Source organism: Ambystoma mexicanum, chromosome 9, assembly GCF_040938575.1.
Source record: "Ambystoma mexicanum isolate Mex_15411 chromosome 9, UKY_AmexF1_1, whole genome shotgun sequence".
In the NCBI taxonomy this organism is placed as follows: Eukaryota; Metazoa; Chordata; class Amphibia; order Caudata; family Ambystomatidae; genus Ambystoma; species Ambystoma mexicanum.
In genome coordinates this window covers 886,378,311-886,398,270 of record NC_090931.1, presented here as the reverse complement: position 1 = coordinate 886,398,270, position 19,960 = coordinate 886,378,311, and the positions used below count along the sequence as shown (strand labels likewise).

At 48.6% G+C, this 19,960-nt stretch overlaps 1 protein-coding gene across 1 annotated transcript in view; it reads right to left on the bottom strand.

The window, feature by feature from the left end:
• SH3BP4 (SH3 domain binding protein 4) overlaps positions 1-19,960 on the bottom strand; it is a 201,502-nt gene that overhangs the window by 35,606 nt on the left and 145,936 nt on the right. Inside the window, exon 2 of the mRNA XM_069615998.1 lies at positions 5,212-5,568. Coding sequence (XP_069472099.1) covers positions 5,212-5,329 — 118 coding nt within the window. The 5' untranslated portion in view covers positions 5,330-5,568. The remainder of the gene's footprint in view (positions 1-5,211; positions 5,569-19,960) is intronic.

Genomic DNA, 19,960 nt, shown 5'->3' with positions numbered 1-19,960 from the left:
TGAAGCTGCCTTGGTCTTTGTAGAAAGGGCGCAGCAGTTCTGAGGCAGGGACCGGTGGGGGGCAGAGGACAAGAGTACTCTGCCCGACCAACTTCGCTTCACATGGGACCAACATGGGCAGGACTCTGGGCTCTGGTTGTCCAACCTACCTAGCTTCCTCATGTTGAATGAATTTATAAAGCAGTTCAATGAAGTCACGCGGTGCTGCACACGCACCCCGCTCACCCACCATCCTCCCCCAGGCCCAATCTCGGCAGCCTCAGAGTCTGGTAGCTCAGGAAGATGGCGGGAATGGGGTTCAGATCAAGCATCCTGCACTGGTGGAGACTGGACTTCTGCTCATAGATCAGCATGAACACGGAGGGCCTGCTGAGCTATTAGCCCGCACCCCTCAGCACACGGGTGAGGTGGTCGCTGGGAGGGTTCAGGGCCACCAAAAGGCGGCTGCATTCTCCATTAGCAGGCCAGCAGCAGAGAGCTAGTCTCTGGTACAAAGGAGTGACTGAAAGCCCAGGTGTGTTATATGTTGTTAGCCTGGCGTCCATGAAGGGAGATGGGACTGTCCATCGATCAGCAGCAGTACAGAAGGTGTGCAGGGGCTAGAATGGAGAGATGCACGCCAGGACGCCGCACCATTACCTGGCTAGTTGCCTGCGAGGTGGAGAGGCCTAGCTCTGCATTGCACGTATGCCCCCACTCTTTGGGACTGCAGACAGGTGAAGGAGACTATTCCAGGGTCTGTGCATCACCTTGGTAGAAGGGCACATAGGGAGGAGAAACATCATCTTGATCCGTTTCAAAGATTGTGCCCCTCTCCTGACCCCTCCACCCCCCTTCTCGCTGACATCCTTCGGGCCCCCCAGTTCGAAGACCACTGCTCTACACATTTGGCACTGCTGTAACCCACCCTGCATCCTCAATGTGCCATGAAAGGCTGGGAAAGCAAAGATAACCCTGCTGTTGCATGGCTGATTGTGGTTGCGAGACTGGGTTACTCTCGAATCAAAGGGAACTCCCATTTCCCTACACAATGAAAGTCTGCCCAGGAGTGCTTCATGGCTTTCACAAACCCTGGCTCATTTTGTTCCTCCATAACAGGCGGCGGGTCATCACCGTCTCGCTCACTATGGATGAGCAGCCCCTGTATGTCATATATATATATATACACACACATCTCTGGTCATTCTCATTCCCAAAATGCCCTCCAATTGTATGCAAAGCAAGGAGGAACCCACATTGGTGCCATTTGTTCATAAGCGATTTATTTACAGAATAAGGGTGATTTAGTCACAGATTAAATGGCTTCTATATGGCGAGAGTATTTTATTTGTAGACAGTACAATCCAGAAAAAATTATTAAATATGCAGAATGGACGCAAACAAGACTACCCGAGACCATGCAGAGGGACCCAAAATACACGTTTAATGGTTCCCATGATGAATATTTTGTACAAAGCGGCCTGCCCCTTAGGCTACACCCAGCACTCTTAAGGCAACGCCCCCTTTGTTTGAGCTCCTCTGGATTTTGCATCCCACCTAAACACTATATATACCCACACTTCCACAGCAATGTGTATCTAGGAGCCCCACGCAAGCTCAGGCAGGAGAAACTGGCTGTTCTGCACCCAGGTTATACCTAGGAGATACTATGGGGGTCCCAACCCTTTTCTTATTAGATGCAGGCAGCTCAAAGATGAGTGGGGCTCTTGATGGTTTGTGGCAGGACAATGCATAAAAGGGGAAAAATGAAAGTTAGGGGGTGTATTAACTTGGGGCGGGTTAAGACAAGTGAGGCATTAGTGGGAAACCACAGCTGCTAGTAACACATATGTGGAGGTGGGACCTGAGTTTAGAGAGAAGATTGCACAATGGGACCTGGGGTGCAAAGAACCATGGCCCCATACAGCACAAGGAGCCAAGCAAGGAAATTGAACTCCAGCAGGAGACCGACCCACCAATAATATATATCATATATATACACACATACACACGGAAACAACTTTAGTTGAAATGCAGTTGAGGTGAGTAAACTTAACACAACAAAACTCTCGAAGTTCAGCACATTGGGAAACTTGGGACCGGCTTAATTCGGCGCATTTGCGTTGGACCCCCCCCCATTATGCCATTGTAAATTCCTTCTCCTATCATATGTATGTGCTCTTGGACTTTGCAACAGGAACACACAGAGTGAAACGGTCCTGAGTTTCCCAAATGCACTGAAGTTCAAGGGGTGTGCTGCATTAAGTTTACTCATCTTAAATGCACTTCAACTAAAGTTTTTTCTTTGAATTTCAAGGATTTTGTTTTACCCTCGTTTTTTCATGCCCACTGTACATTTTGCAGTGCCACTGACCATGGTCAGAGGTGCCCCCTTCTCTGTCAATTATTTAAAAAACTACTGACAGAATAACCACAAATCTCAAAAGCCATACACATTGAACATTTTAAAACAATATCTGGCCACCAACCATGGCCTTTGGCCGTGCCCACTGTACTCTATTCTTTAAGTCACTCCTTATTGTTTGGTCACTAGCCATGGCCACTTTATATTTTACATCGCTACCAGGCCGCGGTTACATTGTCATGAACTTCAGATACCTTGGGGTATTTGTAGCCATTACCTTTGGTTATAGGGAAAAACAGCAGGAAAAAAAAGCTGGTTTGCCCTCCCAGGCACTCACCAAATGCCCTCCTCATCTGAGCCTGCTCCCCCTACTCCGCTCATGGCCTCCTCACCTCCCTGCTCCCATCCCTCCCCAACACTAGTTTCTGTGACCGTTACCCTGTGAAGTCAGGTAGCCGCAGTTATCCCTTTAATGCCCAAAGATATGGGAAAGCTTTGTGTTGCAAACTCTGTCCCTAGGCCACCTCGAACCCCCAAATTTCACTCTGTGTCCTCTTGCCCCCCACCTCTTGCCTAATGACATTTGCTTGTTTTCTGCCCTGCAAATGGCATTTTTCTGCCTTTTCTTTTTCCGATAACCGAGGGTATCTCTCACATCGAGAAAGAAAGAAAAAAAAAAAAAGGATGGTTGCTTTTCCATTTCTGAAAAGCCTCATGCTGTAATGAGTCATGGGGATATAGCTATAAGTTCATAGCATCTCCATCTCTGTCAAATATTTAAAAATCTACCGGACAGAATAACCACAAAAAGATCACAAGTCAACACTTTGTGCTCAAGTCATTTCGGACCTGGTCCAAATGCGCCCAGCAGTTTGGGCTGTCTGGCGGAGCAAAAATTGCCCATCGTCTATGGAAAAATTAATGGGGAGTAGACTTAAACTGCTTTTTTTTGTTTTATAAATAACATATTTTAACTACTATTTTTCAAACTTTCCAGTCGGGGGAGGCATACAAAATTGTCTGCAAAATGTCAGCCAAATCCGTCGCACGAGCCACCTCCCTAGTTCAGACCTTTTGCCTTTTCTTTCCATATTAATTGCCTCATACAATGTGATATTGAGCCGCCACATTTGCCCTTTTGCCAGACTCATTCTTTCATCCATTTTTTCTCATTTTGTTTCCTTTCTTTTTTTCATGTTTTTGTGCAATCCTTTCCGTAGGCTACACCCATTATATTTTTCTATTATCCACCTCACCTCATCATTCCTTTTATGCTTACACCAAAAAAGGCACCTTCCCACTGCTTAACGTTCACCCCTTTTATCTGCACAGTCTTAGGTGACTCCACATTGTAACATGCAGCCTAGCATTTTCTCTGTCCCTTTCCCCATGAAGTGAAACTGGCTCAACTTATCCCTCCCCCCCACCATGTTTTATGATGTCTGCATTCCAGAGCTCTTAATGCTCACACCAGCAACAGGCGAAGGGGACCTGGCCTCTTATCTGATCGTCACCCCAACCCCACAGGAAACCTCTGTACCATAATATGGGCAGGTTACATTTTGCTTTTGCACTTCACTGCAGCTCAATTCAGAGGAAAGGCATTTCTGTTTGTTGTTCTCCATAATATGTGTTTATTTTTAATGGGTGTATGCAGTGCCTGAATATATGCGAATGGCCGGACTGTGGAGATGGGTAGAGCCTCAGCGTTGGCCCACAGAGACTGCTATCCAGATAAAGTACCAATTCTGCCCTATATAGGAGAGCAAGAGAGCGGAGGAAAAAGAGCGAGCAAGAGAGCAATAGAGAGCGAGCAAGAGAGCAATAGAGAAAGAGCAAGAGCGAGAAAGATTTATTTAGCGCATGACAGCCAATCACCCAAGGTCATTTCAGATTTGCCTTTCTATAGGATCCAGACTGGCCAACACCTTATGGATAGAGAAGCTTGGATCCAAAATACGCTCACTTTTCTCTTAAACCAATAAAGATTTTAAAATCAAGTGAAAGCAGTGGTCTTCAAACTCGGGGGCTGCGCCCATAGGGGGGCCTGTAAGATGTGCAGGGGTGACCCAGACTCTATAAAAAAGGGACCAAGATGACTAATATAAAAAGGATTAAGAGGACTGCTTTTAACAGAAAACAAACAGTAGAAAATCTGCCCATATTGGAAAGAGCCTGGGCCTCTCTTGGCAAACCTTAGATGGGGCGGAGGGGGGCCCCCGAAAACAATATTTTTACTCAAGGTGGGGGGGCCTTGGTATGAAAACATTTAAATACCACTAGTTGAAAGAAAGGGAAGGCTATAGTAGCAGGCCTATTTTTCATGTAAACTTCACTGAATGCATATAGCTGCTGCAAAGTAGAAACCTATATATTAAAGGGCCTTTGATGGACCGTATACTGCAAGGTCGTTCTCAGTATCTATATGCCGATAGTAGATTAATAGACTGAATAGGCCAATGGCTCACACCTGCCACCAAATTGTAGCTTGTGAATGTAGGAGGCAATTTGAGATATTGAAATATCCCAAATTGTACAAACCCTGTTTATAACTGAAGCTCATTCAGTACAAACAAAACCAAACAAAATGTTTTTTTTTAAAAAAAAAAGGTGAACGGACACAGAGCAACTATTCAAGGTTACAAGAAGCCACGCTACAAGGGAGTATTTTATCAACAGGTGGTGAATTGACTAACCAAGCCAAACAATACAATGGCTGTGGGAAGGACAACAGATTTCAAGATGGCTGCAGTCAGAGGGAGCTCATTAGTCGGAATTGTGCGGGGAAAGGAAAAGGAAACTGGCTGGCATGGAGGTATTGAAGTAGGTTGGGTCATGGCATGCTGAGGTCCACACACTGAACTCACCTTTGACATCGCTGAAGCTGGGCTCCGAAAAGTCATCACTGATGTCGATAAGCGTTCCCTCGGAGCGACACCGCGGAAGCACGTTTGAGTTCGCAGCACGAATCCGTTGGGCAGCCATATTGCCCAGTCTCCTTTAGGTGCTCTACGGATTCATGACAGGTTCCAATGGCATGTCTAGCGGACACCATCAACTACCAAGCCACAGGGATCCAGTGGGACATCTTGGCTATGCAGTAGAACCAGAACTTCCAACCACAACCTATTTTATAGCCGCAACTTGTAAATTTGATGATTGGTAGCTTCCAAATTTTACTTCCAGCCTCCTAATCTCTGCACCAGGCTGCAAACACTGCATTCCTAAAAGTAAAAAAAAAAAAAAAAAAAAATGAATACTATTAGTGGGTTCGTTTTCGGTGCACCAAAGAACCTCTGCAACAAGATAGCGGCTCCTGGTTAGAGTGGCCTAAAAGAATCGCGCATTTAATTTCCCACATCGCAGCCAAGAAACCAAAACATGGGGAGCAAAAACGGATATAATATATATAGAATATAGAATCTACTGTCTGTCTGCGTCTTCACTGCCACCTGCCTGCTATCAATAGCAAAAATGAGCATTTGAATATCTGAATTATTTGCATATAAATATAGAAATGGTTCAAACATGAAAATAAAAAAAGGAACATGGGTCAGATATTTTAAAAATTCTCATTAGGTGTTTATTATTCGCAGAGGATATCTTTTGTGTAAAAAAACAAACTGCAGACATGCAGAAAAGAAGCTCAAAACCACAACACACCATTGAAATTGCTATAATTTAAAAAAAGAGCACCTGGGAAAAAATAAGATATGTGAGGAGACACGTCACAGTCTAGTGCTAGCATGTGTAGAAGGTCTTCTCTATTCCCCATTTAGCCACACTATAACTGTACTGATTTGGTTCTTGCAGCCTTCGAATTTAGCCACACCAAAGAATGGACTGGTTCAATATCTGCTGCTTTTGAATTTGGCCACAACGAAACAGTACTGGTTGAAACCCTGCTGCTTTGAGTCTAACCACACTAAAACTGTACTGATTTGCTTCACTCTGTCTGGAATTTAACCACACTAGTACTGTACTGACTTAGCATAGCACTCAATCCAGGTCTATACATGGTACACTCCGCATGACAATCAAATGATGTCTCATACGACCCACCCACCCCCATGCATTGCAACTCACGGACTACAGCTCTGCCCCTCCATGGGTTCGGATGACAGCCCCATACATCAGCGACACACACACACGGGTTGACTACACCTACGCTGCTAAACATACGTCACCCTCGACCCCAGTGCCACCTCCAATAGAAGGAGTCCCATGCAAAATTCGGTCCAGTCATAGTCCTCGCCTGATAATTATGGGCCACGGTTAGGGACCTAGTGACGATCCTCCCAGGCCCCCAAGCGGTTTTGGATTAGTCAGAGGCCTGGATGTGTGTTGTAGGGGCTCAGGGAGGCTACCGAGGGGAGGGGGGTAATGGCAGGGGCCACAGTTTGGGGAGGTTGGTGCACGCTTTGGGTATAGAGTACACTGGGAATGAAAAGCCATTTTAGAAAATAGCAGCCATATTGAAATCGAGGCCCAACTCTGCGCTGCAGCCAGGACTGCAGGCTGTGGACATGTAAATAAGTATCCATGCGGGAAAAGGTTGTATTATGGGCACCAGTGAGAACGGCCAGAGCCGCAGAGATTCATAGACCTTTCATTGTCTCATGTTGCCAGCATTCGTATCCCAGAAGGAATGCATCCTGCAAGGCCAGGACGGGGGCTGAGAGCTCCCTGCGAAAAGCAATACCACAAGAAGGAGGGTACAAGCCTCCGACCTCCCCCAGTCCCAACTAAGTAATAGCACCAAGATGCCCCCATTCCAAGGTACCAGCCAGCCCCAGACCACTGACTATAAAGCTGTTAGAACCCCAATCGATCAGAAAAGATCAGAAAGCAGGGACAGGCTGCCTTCACCATTAGGTCATGCGATTTGTGCTGCGAAGTGCCGGGCGGGGTAAAACAACAAACCTAAAATGAGGGTGGGGAGCTTAGGAAGGATGCCGACGTGTCTGGAATCGAGCTGGGGTTTGTGAGTTAGTGACCTTGGAAGTATCCTGTTAGCCCTTGTCTGCAGTACCAGGTAGGGGCACACCAGGATCGAGATAGAGAATGTTTTGTTTTTATTTCTAATTGTTAATTAGATGTGGCTTCACAACATGCAAGAAGGAACCCACATGGAGGGACCAATCGCCTGACATCCCTTATGGAGCAGGTAGTCTGTGTATAGGGTAGCGTCATCCAGTCATTTGGATTTGTAAGCTATGCAATTTACGTCACTGATGACACCCTGTGCTTTAAAGTCTTGCTTGTGCTCATTTTGGCAGAACGTTTCATGGCAGCAGAGCTCTTTGCTGGTGCATCATAATTTTGTGGAAATAAAACCTTGCTCTCCTTGGCTTTTTTTCCCTAATGGATTGTATTCTTTTTCTGATGTGAGCGTTGAGGGGCTTCTCTACATTAGTCACTCCCTACTTACCTTAGTTCTGGCTAGAAAACACACACACACACACACTACCCCTCCCCCCCACCTCCTCTAGGACTCTTTCATTCATCACTATGGTCTTCAGAAGGGTGGTCATCCTCACAGCGCTTCAAAGCCATACCAATGGCAGCATGCGCTATATGAATAGCGCATAACATGTGTCAAGCCAAAGGCCTTGAAATAAATGATTCAAAGACAAAAACCATGGAATGATGTTGCAAGAAGAGGAAGGTCAGAAATTGAACTTTTGTATTGATATATTCTTAAAGAATTATCGCCATATGATTATCTGGGCGTTATCTTCAATGGGAAAGGTACATAGCAGGACCAAAGCATAAAATCTCATTCCGTCTTGGCTAAGATTTTCCGAGATGTTTCAAGGTTTGCCGGGATCAAGGGGGCAGATTGATCAAAGCCGCATTAACGGTGTACAAGGCTAAAGCTAGGCAGGCATGCTTCTATGGTGCTTAAATATGCAGCCCAGGGGTGGACTGGCCTATAGGGAACTCTGGAGATTTCCCGGTGGGCCTCTGCACCCTGTGCCTCTTTTGTGTGGCATTTCCAAATTTTCTTATTGGAAAAGCATTGGGCTTGCTGAAAATGTGTCATATGGGGCTACTTTGGACATTATTTCCAGGGCCTCTTTTAGTTCCCAGTCCACCCTTGATGCAGCCACCTAAAATTCAACTGCGACATGATGTCAAAACAAGTTCCTAAAATAATTACAAGGACTTCCGTTGACTGCCCAAACATGGCCACACATCCGGATCTAGGATGGCTTCCTACTGAATTGCTTGCAGGCCGGCCCGGTATTGGATTACACTATATATTTCACCAAAACTGTTAAAACGCCATGACTTTTGTACTCCACCAAGGAGAAGCGTCTCTGGTACCATGGCTTTAGCACAAAAACGGTGCCCTGTACAAAAGGGGGAAATCATCATTATGGTAAAAACCACTCTCTGCCAGCAAGAGAACTTGGTTATATACATTCTTTATTTGATCATACATGTAACCACTTAGTGGTTTTGCATATCACAGGTACATATACAAAATAGACTAAAAACAAAAACTAGAAAGAAAAATTGTTACCGAGGGTCACTCATCGGTTCAAAAAAGTTAAACTGAAAACAGCAATAAGAACTATATACATTAATTTAAAAGACTCCTTCTGATAAGAGTCCAAAGCACATCCATAGAAATTCCATGAAAGGTCATCATATGGTATATTAGTTTGATGTAATTTCCCTCTAAAAGGTTGTCCCACATGGGTATTACTTCATCAAAGTTAATCTGATTATTGTATGCTTTCATGTGCTTCTTTCTTAGAGAGTTTAACCTATAACATAGCAATAGTATGTGCTTAGCCGACTCAATTACCACTTCACCACATAAATCGACATAGTCTTTCCATACGCGCTATTCCCAATTTTCGCTCCTCTAATTTCCAGTACTTCATTAACGTTAAATTTGAAGAGCAGGTATAGGCGTATTATATTGCTATTAGGGTAAGCAAAGATATACCAGATATATGGCCATGCTAGTCCATAGGGCAATTCTCAACCATTACCTGCCAATCCCGGATCAAAAGCACATCTCCCTGGAACAGGGGCCCACCTCAAAAACACATCTCCCTGGAACAGGGTCCCACCTCAAAAACACATCTCCCTGGAATAGGAGTCCACCCTGGAATAGGAGGCCACCTCTCAACCACTACCTGCCAATCCCAGACCAAAAACGCATCTCCCTGGAACAGGAGGCCACCTCTCAACCACTACCTGCCAAACCCAGACCAAAAACACATCTCCCTGGAATAGGAGTCCACCCTGGAATAGGAGCCCACCTCTCAACCACTACCTGCCAATCCCGGATCAAAAACACTTCTCCCTGCAATAGGAGCCCACCTCTGTGCTTTCGGGGCCGCCTTCTAAAAACGAAAGACTTAATTGCAGCAATAAACAAGCCCCTGATGCAACAAAACGGTGTTATCCAAGTGCGCCTTCAGCCACTTTATTTATAATGAGTATGTGTGTCCTTGCACTGAATTGCTGTTACAAACAAGCACTGGCAAAGCCAACAGTTTTGGCTACAATAGGCTCTGATAAAACGTGCCCAGGCACTTGCACCGTTTGCCAAATGTTGCCAAATTAAGGTCAGCAAGTGTTTTGACCGTGCCTGGAAAATGTGAATCCCATGCCTAAATAAAATCCCAAACTTTGGCTGTGTCATCGCTTGTCTGCTTTCGCCACATACCTTAATAGTGTTTTAATTGGAAGGGAGCAGCCGTAGGGGTGGCTCCTAAACTGCAGATTACTGAGTAGGACATAGAAGGACCAAACATGTCTGGGGTGGCTTGTTTTCCGTTGCAAAGTGGACGTGGCCTGGCAGTACAGGTTGACCTGCTGCATTTGGATGCGCGGTTAAGTAGGTTGCACACGGTTGGCCCGCTTCAGGAATGGCAAAGACAAATTAAATCAAACAGTGACCATGCCAACAGTTTGGGCTTTTGTGCAGGCATGGGCACCTGCAGGCAGGCATGCAGTACCTGCCAAGCACTTACATGGTAGAATTAACTGCCCATCGATGGTAACTGGTGAGAAAATGGTGCGAGTACCTGGGCATCTAATAGCAGTGCTTGGCAAATGCCCAATACTTCTACACAAGCCAAAACTGTTGGCTTTACCAATGCTTGTTTTTAACAGGACACCAGTGAAGGGCACACAAAGTGCTTATAAACCGAGTGGCTGAAGGCAGACCTGGTTAAGACATTATTACACCAGTAGCATTTTTTCAACTGCAATTAAGTCCTTAACTCTTAGAAGACTGGTTTGAAGAAATACTGGCAGGCACTTTGAGTGCAAAGTTTGATGCTAAGGCTTGATTAAAGAGAGCTCAAACAGTTACCAGGAGGCAGTGTTTTGGGCGGGGAGAGGCAGAAACTGGGTGGGAATGTCCATAGGGATGTGCATGGCCAGTCAATGGGTGGGCAAATAACCCAACACCTATAAGCTTTCCGGCCCTGCCCATATGTGTGGGGTAAATGACGGCATCAACTGATATAACTCCAGGAGGGTAGCACCGGCCCTGCACAGCAGCTACAAATGTGCTACAGATGTTCATGTTCTCGTCACGCTACACTAGCTAGGGAGATAAGCAAGTATGTGCATCACTGTCATTCCTACAGTGCTTGAAGTTTCATTTATTCCAAAAGAAAGGCACAGGCTACCTGCGTTTCATGCCACAGGTGCCCTTCCGCGGCACTGTCGCAGGAATACTACTGCGCTGGCACTCCCAGCAGGATGCCTGCTGGAGAACGGTCCAGGATCACACCCGCTTTGGCCAGAGTAGAGAACTGATTAGAATGTGGGGCTCCTGGTTGCACAGTCAAGGGCCGGCCAGTCCCCTGCAGGGGGAGCTAGAGGGACAGCCTGCACAGCAGGCTGTCTCTCTGCCCCTCACCACCCCCGGGGGTTATACAACACCTCGCCTGAGGGAGGTGGAAGGGGCGTTCCTTGGGCCGGCAGTATCAGGCCTGGGAAACACTCATAAGGCTAGGAGCTGCCACCCCAGTGCAGAAAGAGGGGAAAGCGAGCCCTGTATACTGGAAGACCATTGTGAAGATCGTAGCTTTTGTTGCAGAGCTGAACATCGACCCCACCATGACGATGGTGGCAAGGATCGCCCTGAGGGGAAGAAACAAACCAACATGGCATCTAAACCCAGTTACGCCATTGTGATGTGGAACGCCAACAGTATCCAGAAGACAGATTAACTCCTTCACCTGATGGAAACAAGAAACATGAGTGCTGCTTTGCTGTCAGAGACCCACCTGCAAGGAAACCAGAAGCTGAGCCTGGCGAATCACAGAGTGTACCGGACCGACCGACCAGCAGGAGCAAAAGGAGGGGGGACAGCAGTGATTGTGAAGAGGGCGATTGACTACAATGAGATTGTGCTCCCACCCCTCAGAAGCACTCCCACCCCTCAGAAGCATCGAAGCCACTGGAGTGCAAGTCAAGACTGTGGCTGATTGCAACTTACTGCCCTCCGAAAGCAAGGCTGGATATTGGAGATCTGGATGCTTTGCTGGATACCACTGTTCTGTTCTTACAATCATCAGAAGAGACCTCAATGGCAAACATCGATGTTGAAACTTCAAAACCGACAACCAAAGGGGTCAGGCACTGCTGGCGTACTCCTGGTAGAACAACTGTGTGGTAGCAGGTCCGACTGATCCCACGCACTATCCAGGTGCAGCAAGTCACAACCCAGATGTGCTGGACATCGTGCTACTGAAGAACCTGCAACACTCCATGGAGCTGGAAACACTGGCAGAGCTGACCTTGGATCACAATCCAGTAGCACACACTCTGGGAGAAGAGATGGAACCCTACCACTAGGCCCAGAGGTACAACTTTAGAAGAGCTGACTATGGCTTCTACAAGGAAGAGCTGAGCAGGATGACCACACCTAACCCCCTGAGCACCAAGGAAGACATCGACAAGGCTGTGGAAGACTTCATGAAAGCGGTGCAGCAGGAAGTCAAGAGCAGTGTTCCGAAGCGGAAGACAAACTGATATTCCATCTATGACCCACCGAGAGGCATCCAGCAGTCAGTCCCTGACAAGAACCAGGCCCGATGCCAGTGGCAGAAGTTCTGCATGCCTGCTCTCCTGCAGAAGTACAACACGTTCACCAGGCTCCTGTGGAAGCAAATCAGACAGCACCGAGGAGAGAAGTGGAAAAGCGCAACAGCCAAGCTGAAGGAGGGGGACATCTCCGTGTGGAGAATGACTTGTCGCCTGACTGGGAAGAAGGCGCCACGCCAACTAATCCAGGGATGTACCCATCTTGCATGCAGCAAAAAAACAATGCAGAGGTCCTCGTGGACACACTGGAGGCTTCGTTCACCCCAAACAAGGCAAGCAGCCTTTCAGACTGAGTGGAGGAAAAAGTTGACAAGCATCTTGCGGAAGACCAAACCGGGATCAGAGCAGACGAGATCAAGGTGTGCACAAGCCCTGAGGTAGCAGAACTTGCACAGAAGCTGGCGAGTGGCAAGGCATCAGGTGTGATAGAATAACCAACCTGTGAATCAAGAACCTTCCGCTGACATCAATGGAACATCTCACAGAGATCGTCAACGCATGCATGTGACTTCAGCACTTCCCAAGATCCTGGAAGGAAGCAAGGGTCATCGTATTCTCAAAGGCTGGCAAACCATTGAGGGATCCTGCGAACTACCGACCCATCAGCCTGCTCTGTGGATTATCAAAGGTCCTGGAGAAGTTACTCCTCGGCAACATCAGCAACTTTGCATCTTAAATAGGCTAGAACAGGAGCAGTTTGGATTTCAACAGGAACATGCAATGATATGGCATATAAATGCCATATCATATTAGATGCTGAGAGTGGTGGACACCATCAACCACGGATTCAACATCAACAAGTCCACAGGAATCGTCTTCTTGGATGTCGCCAAAGCATTTTACCGAGTCTGGTACAAGGCACTGCTGCACAAGATGATCGGCCTGGGATTTCCAAACTACCTGGTGAAGACAATTGCAAGCTACCTGGGAGACCGCAACTTCCATGTCACCATGCGATCTGAGATGTCCTCATCACATCCTTCCGAGCAGGTGTGCCACAGCGATCGAACCTTGGACCCTTCCGTTCAACATCTTCACCAACGACATGCCGACAGATCTCCACAAGAACGACCTGGCACTGTATGCAGACAATGTTACAGTCATTTCCCAGTCGATCAGTGAAAAGGAAGTGGCAAAGAACCTGCAAGCTTCATGGATGCCACCTTGACGTTGGACAGCAACTGGCAGACAGAAAAACACCAGTAAGACAACTGCCATGCTCTCCACAAGAAAGAAGATCAAGGGGCACCCAAAGCCTCTACCTCGGTGTGACCCTGGACAGCAAACGCAACTGGAGAAGCAATATCGTGAATATTGCTCAAAGATCAATGTCTACAAGGCGATCATCAGACCTACCCTGATCTATGCCTCTGCAGCATGGATGACCTGCCATGAGCGACACGAAGAGTCTTCATGTAGTTCAGAACAAGGCCCCGCAGATAGCCTTAGGAGCTCCACTCTTCAGAAGGATAGCAGACCTTCACAGAGAACGGGACATCGAGATGTTGGACAAGCATCTAGCAAAGCTGAGCAAGAACTTCTTCCAAGGACTGGATCAGAACCCGAACCCTCTGATCAGAAGGCTCACTGCTACCGCCGCAAACCCTTTCAACTACTACTCGCGGCCCATCACGGCAAAGAGCATGTGAAACCAGCCCTACTGTGACAAGTCCACACAGCCCATGAGGAAACCCAACCCACGACTACATACTCAACCCAAGAAGATGGAGTAATGAGGCTCAAGCCTCAGTATCCAAAAATCACAGTTGATGGATAGAATCAGTCAGCAAAAAGAAAGAAAGGCCCAACTCACTTTTTTGTAGCCCCCGCACGAAGTCAGTCGAAATTTGCAGCCTGTGCACCAGCAACCTCACATGAAGGATTACCTCGATTGAGGACAAGTATTTTTTGTAATCGGTATGGTGGGGGGGATATGGTCGAGCACATTTCGTGTTTGCCCCCGCTAGGCCGCTCTTTAAGGGCTGGATGGCGCTTCCTCCACGGCAGGTTGCCGGCCTTTGCATGCTTTTTTGGTGTTTAAGTTTGGGTTTAAGTGTAGCGGTTTCAGATTTGGGCGATATTTAAGGTTAGCACTTTTGCAGCCCCGGAAGTGGCGTGATGGGGCTTCGCAACGAGTGCCGGGCTTGTGCAGCACAGCAGTTCCTACACAAGGCAGCACATTTTTTTTCCGGCATATTGCGCTCGATGATACCGAACAGGTATGAGCTGGAAGTATGGGGGTTTGACCCTGGGAGGGACGACCCTCGCTGGCTGGACACACGGGTGGGTCCACCATCCGTTTAGGGCGATGTCCAGGGAGCGTTGGTGTGCTGTGTTTATCCACATTCAGAAGTGGTGGGTGAGCCCCGCTTGTTTTGTTTCAGGTGGCTCCGCTTTGTGGACATTTTTTGGGTGCTATTGTGAATTGCTCATTTTGTGGGGCTTTGCAATGGTCTTGGGAGCTCACTCCCCTCTGCCACCTTTTTTTGTTTCTCGGCGTTGTGGTGTGTGGCCCATTTAGGTGTGGGTTTGTTGTTCCTGTAAGAGAAAGTGTGATGACATCATCATGACGCTCCTCCAATAAAAGGGGCTCTGCTGGCACGTAAAGATCAGTGCAGCAGAGCCCCCGAGGAAGCGGCAACCCATGTCTGTGTCTGTGTATTGTGAACCGCGTGATCACAGCCTGGCCCTGCAGCCCCGGCCGAGGTGCCCCTAGGACCGAGGCTGCCCTAGCTTGGGTGACCCCCAACTCCAAGGCATCCCACCCGGTGATCCGGCCAGATCACCGGGAGGGATACCTCGTGCGCCTGCAGCAGCTGTAGTGAGTCGGGTGATCCCGACGTCTGGTGTGGCCCGCCCCGGTGACCGGAGGCGGGCCACCACAGGCATCATGCACAGTGCCTTTGCCGTCTGATGTGGCAGCTGCCGCTCTTCCGCGTTTACCTCTGGGGGTGGCTCATTAGGGGGGGTGTCACCGACTGGTAATACTCGAGGCGAGTGAGCACTTTGTTGCTGATTGCCCACAGGTAAGGGGCAGCTTTGTTCCATCCCGCTTGCTAGGAGGAATGTTTAAGGTGACTATGTGCAGCATTGCTCAACTCCTTTATTTCAAGGGATGGCGCATGTGCAATATATGCACTACGCCTTGTTCGTGGATTACGTTGGCAGCACTCTGCGTCAGACTGGAGTATGAAATAGGTTAAGACACCAGTAATAAAGTGGGACAGGGGCAATTTGTTCCATTGCTCATTGGTTTGTAAAGTAATTCTGTTCCAAGTTTATGGTAAAAAGGTTTATTTTTCTTTTTTTAAAACGTGATTAGTACATCTGGTCAAAAGCGTGATCGCAGCGTGCTCATTGCTATATTTGCGCGTGTCTGTTACTGAATGTTGTATGGCGGCCCCTGCGCAGTGCTTAAACATGGATACAGTGCATTTCATGGCTATGGGAGATCGCTGCATCCCTGGGTAAACACGGCTAGCAAGAAAGCCTGCTTCTGTCCCATTACCTCCACGCCCTCTCTTCCTCGTCCAGTACTGGTACGAAGAAGAGTATGACTAGGAGTAATGAAGATTATCGGTAAGTAAGAGCATTGGGGTCTGCAGGCAATGATGTTGTCCTGCTTTGTTGCTCTTTGTGTGCAGTTGCCAGCTACGCTGCAAGTGGGGATTGGTTTGTAGCCCTACTGCACAGAGCACCAGCTGTGGGCGTCTATCAGAGCTAGAGTTGGTTTGCAAGGGAGAGGAAGGTCTCTGGTTGGTTCCAGCAGACTGAGGGTGCATGCAGAGAAAATGCACTGTCTGCTCGTGTACGTGCAGTGCTGACTGAGCGGGTACTCCTCTTTTGTCGTGTTCCAGTTAGGACAAGTGTGCTGCGCTCGGGCGCTGGTGGACTACTTTCCAGGGTCAGGGTACAATGTTTTTCACTAGTATATGCAACAGGTTCGATGCCACCCTGGTGCCCAGGAGGGCACCCCATGAGTGCAGAACAGTGTCTCGCATTTGTGTGGGGGCCTGCGGCACTGTGGTGTTGGGGGTCCCCCCAGCAATAATATGGGGAACTGGTGGGGGCATGCATTACAATAGCTGTACCGTTGGCGTAGCATCCAGCAAGTCATATAGCAGAGCGTTCATGCAAACTCGATGCTTCTAAGGAGGTATTCCTTAATGTGGCCGGTGATGCAGTGCGCGATTTTCTTCATGAGCTTCTGTGTTTTGGGGGGGGGGATTTGCATCGTTTCATTACACCATCACTCGTCCGTTCGTCGTTCATGGTGGCTGGGAGCTGAGAAAGTGCTGCGCTTCAGAGCATATCTGTTTGGGGTTCTGGTAGATTGTGCCACAGGACCTCCTTTCATGCTAATCAATCAGCTATGGCATGTGGCCACCAACCAAAAGTTCTCGGCCACTGCCAGGGTTCATCCCACCCAATGATGCCAGTAATATGGTCGTTCCCTCGGGGCACAGCTTTCCCTCCCTAAATACCTCCCAGCCAGAGTCCTTCAGTCCTCTGGCTCCAACTCTCTGCAGGTTAAGCATTTCTCCAAGCAGAGAGTGGGAGGTAGATCCCTTTCCTCGGCTGGCTCCTGACTCTGGAGTGGCCGCTCTCCCCCTCACACTTCAGCCGCATCTTCTTAAGTTCCGGAAACCCCTCAAGACTCTTTTCTCCTCTTCCTTGCCTCTCCTCTCCCATGCCAACTCTCCCTCTGCCGCTGCGACTGGGGTCTGGTCCCTTCTGAGTCATACAGGGGCCAGACCACCCACTACCAGTCCCACCCCCCCCAGGATCCTTCAGCCAGCACTTGCAATTGGCCTCCCTTTCCTGGGCTAGCCTTACTCGGTCCTCCTTGCCCACCACACTCATCCTCCCTCTCCCACTTTGTCCCTGGCACTTGCCACTCTGGCCCATCCAACACTTGTGCGCCCCCTTCCAAGGGGGCTACTCACTCCTGCACTTCTCCCTCTACCCCCTCCCCCTTTGCACTTACCACCTTGTCATGCACTTGCACGGTAGGATTGTCATAAGGCCAAGATAACAGTTTGTTGTTCTACTTTTTGATTCCCATATTCCCCTCCCCATCACCATCTTGGCTTGTGGCACCTGGAAACACTTGTGTATAGGCGCCATACAAATGTTCAATAAATAAAAGATCAGATGATTAAGCCTGCAAAAGTGGGGAGCAGAAGCCGTGTCGGCAGCGCAAGGGTGGGTCTTGGGGGGGCAATGCAGTTTTAAGTGAATAGGAGGGGGTTTCTCCTTTAAATAGCATGCTTTGTCTGGTAGTTTGAGCATATCGATATTTACTGGCATACTGTTTTAGCGTGGACATTTAAATATATAAAGTATTTTCGAGTGCACAGAGACCTCTCCATTTAGGCTCGTTTGGTAAGGGCGATATGGGATTACAGTGTCTTGGGGAACTATTTATTAGCACCTCCATTGCCTAATAGATTTGTCTCCGAGGAATGGGTACTATTAAACAGAGGGCCCGCATCTGCTTTGTCTGGTCACTTGCAGTGCTCCGTATAACTGGTAGTGCTGCACAGCGTGTTTTTACTAGCAGGGGGATGCGCTATACCTGCTGCGTGTCTCTGCCGGGTGAGTCTTCATATTTGCAGCCCATGGCTGCACCAGAAAGCTTGCGGTGGTGGTTAGCTCGGCGGCTGGAGTGCGAGTCTAATCTGCAGTTTGCAAGTAATGTTTAAATTCTGCCGGTATACCTACATGGTGAGCACTCGCAGAAGGGGGGCTCCGGGGGGAACGCGAAGTTTTTGGGCGCTGCACACGGCCAGTGAGTGGCCGTGGGGGGGCAGAGGGCCACTCGCTGGGGTATTTAAGGGCTCAGGGAAGGTTCGGGAGGCAGGCGACGGTTAGGACTTGGTAATTGTATCAGTCCTGTCGCCCGCTCCCGAGCCTTCCCTGAAGCTAGCTGGGCCTGTGGTTCTGCAATGTAGAGTAGGTGAGGAGGGTTAGTCGTTTTCAATGGCAGAGATTCTGTGGATTGGCTCCAGATGCAGATCAGGAGGGGCAGCAGATTCCGGAGGAGCTGTGGAAGATAGGAAGCTGAGAGCGCTTGCTCTGGTGGAGGGTTCTTTGGCCGCGGCATCTAAGAAGTCATACAGGAGGGCCTGGGAGGATTTTATTAGAGGAGGAGCTTGTAGTTGGAAGGGTAGATGGGATGCGGAAGAGCGGAGGAGGGATGATGTCACGAATTTCCTTCTGAGATGCATGGACAGGGGCTGGTCAAGGGCAACAATAGCAGGAAAGCTAGCAGGGATTGCCTTTTACGGGAAATGGTTTTGGGGTTTTCAACCAAGTGGGGGGGAGATGGCGAGTAGGATGTTGGAAGGATGGGCAAGGGAGAGTAAGAGGGACAAGAATAAGAGGAGGCCGATATCGGCTGAATTGCTGCAGAGGTTAATTGAGGTGGTGGGGGGAGTTTGCTGGTCGGTATGGGAAGGGGAACTGTTTGCGGCTTGTTTTCGGAAGATAAAGTGAAAAGTTTGGGGCTTTGGAGGTCGGGGAAATACAAGGGTTACGTCAGGGATTTTGGGAAAGGGGATTGTTGAAGAAAGATGGTGGAGGACTTTGTGGGCAAGATGTTGTTGTTGTAATAATTTGACTTAGTAATTTTGTGATTTCTGTTTCAGATGCTGCGCAAAAGAAAGGAGTTGGCGCAAGTTTGGATTGTTGGCCATTCAATTGTGAAGTGGGCTGGTAAAGAGGCGGAGAAAAGGGTGTTTGGAAGGCAGTTGGGGTGCAGTTACAAGGAAGTGGTGGTGAGGTGGCACGGTTTGGGGGGCCTGCGGTGGGATCAGCTGCTGCCCATATTGGCAGGGATGAGGGAACGCTATGGAGTTCCACGGGTGGTGATGCTGCATGCTGGGGAGAATGACCTGGTGAGAGATACGGGGTGGCTCTGCTAAGGAAAATGAAGAGGGACTTAGTGTGGATTAGGGATTTGTGGCCTCAAGCGGTGGTGGTGTGGACTAAGTTGTTGCCGCGAAGAGTGTGGAGGGGAGCAAGAAGTGAGGGAGCAATAGAGCGGGCCAGGACGGGGATAAACAGGGAAATGGAAAAATGTTGTGCCTCAGTGACGGTGAGGGTCATGGACCATAAGGAAATAACATATGAGGGTTTTCTTATCTTTAGGGAGGATGGGGTACACTTGTCCGTGTATGGGAATAATCACTACCTGGCGGACTTGTGTTTTTGGCTGGGAGACTGGGTAAAGAGTTTGAGGTAGGAAAGTTGGGGGGGGTGGTTTGGGGCAGAAAGAACTCCTCGGGGGAGGGTTTTTCTGGTGCCGGGGGCATGGCCCCTTTTGATGTGGGGGGAGGGAAGCACAATGGGGGAATGACACGGGAAAGGAGGGGGTGGCGCTGCTTGCACAAGCAGGTCACCCCGGGGGAACAGGTATTGAGCCTGGAGGGGCATGGCCCCTGGGAGAAAGCGGGACGCCTGGAAAAGGGGCAAGGAGACGGTAGGATCCAAGGGATCATTAGGGAGGAAATTGGTTATTTAATTATT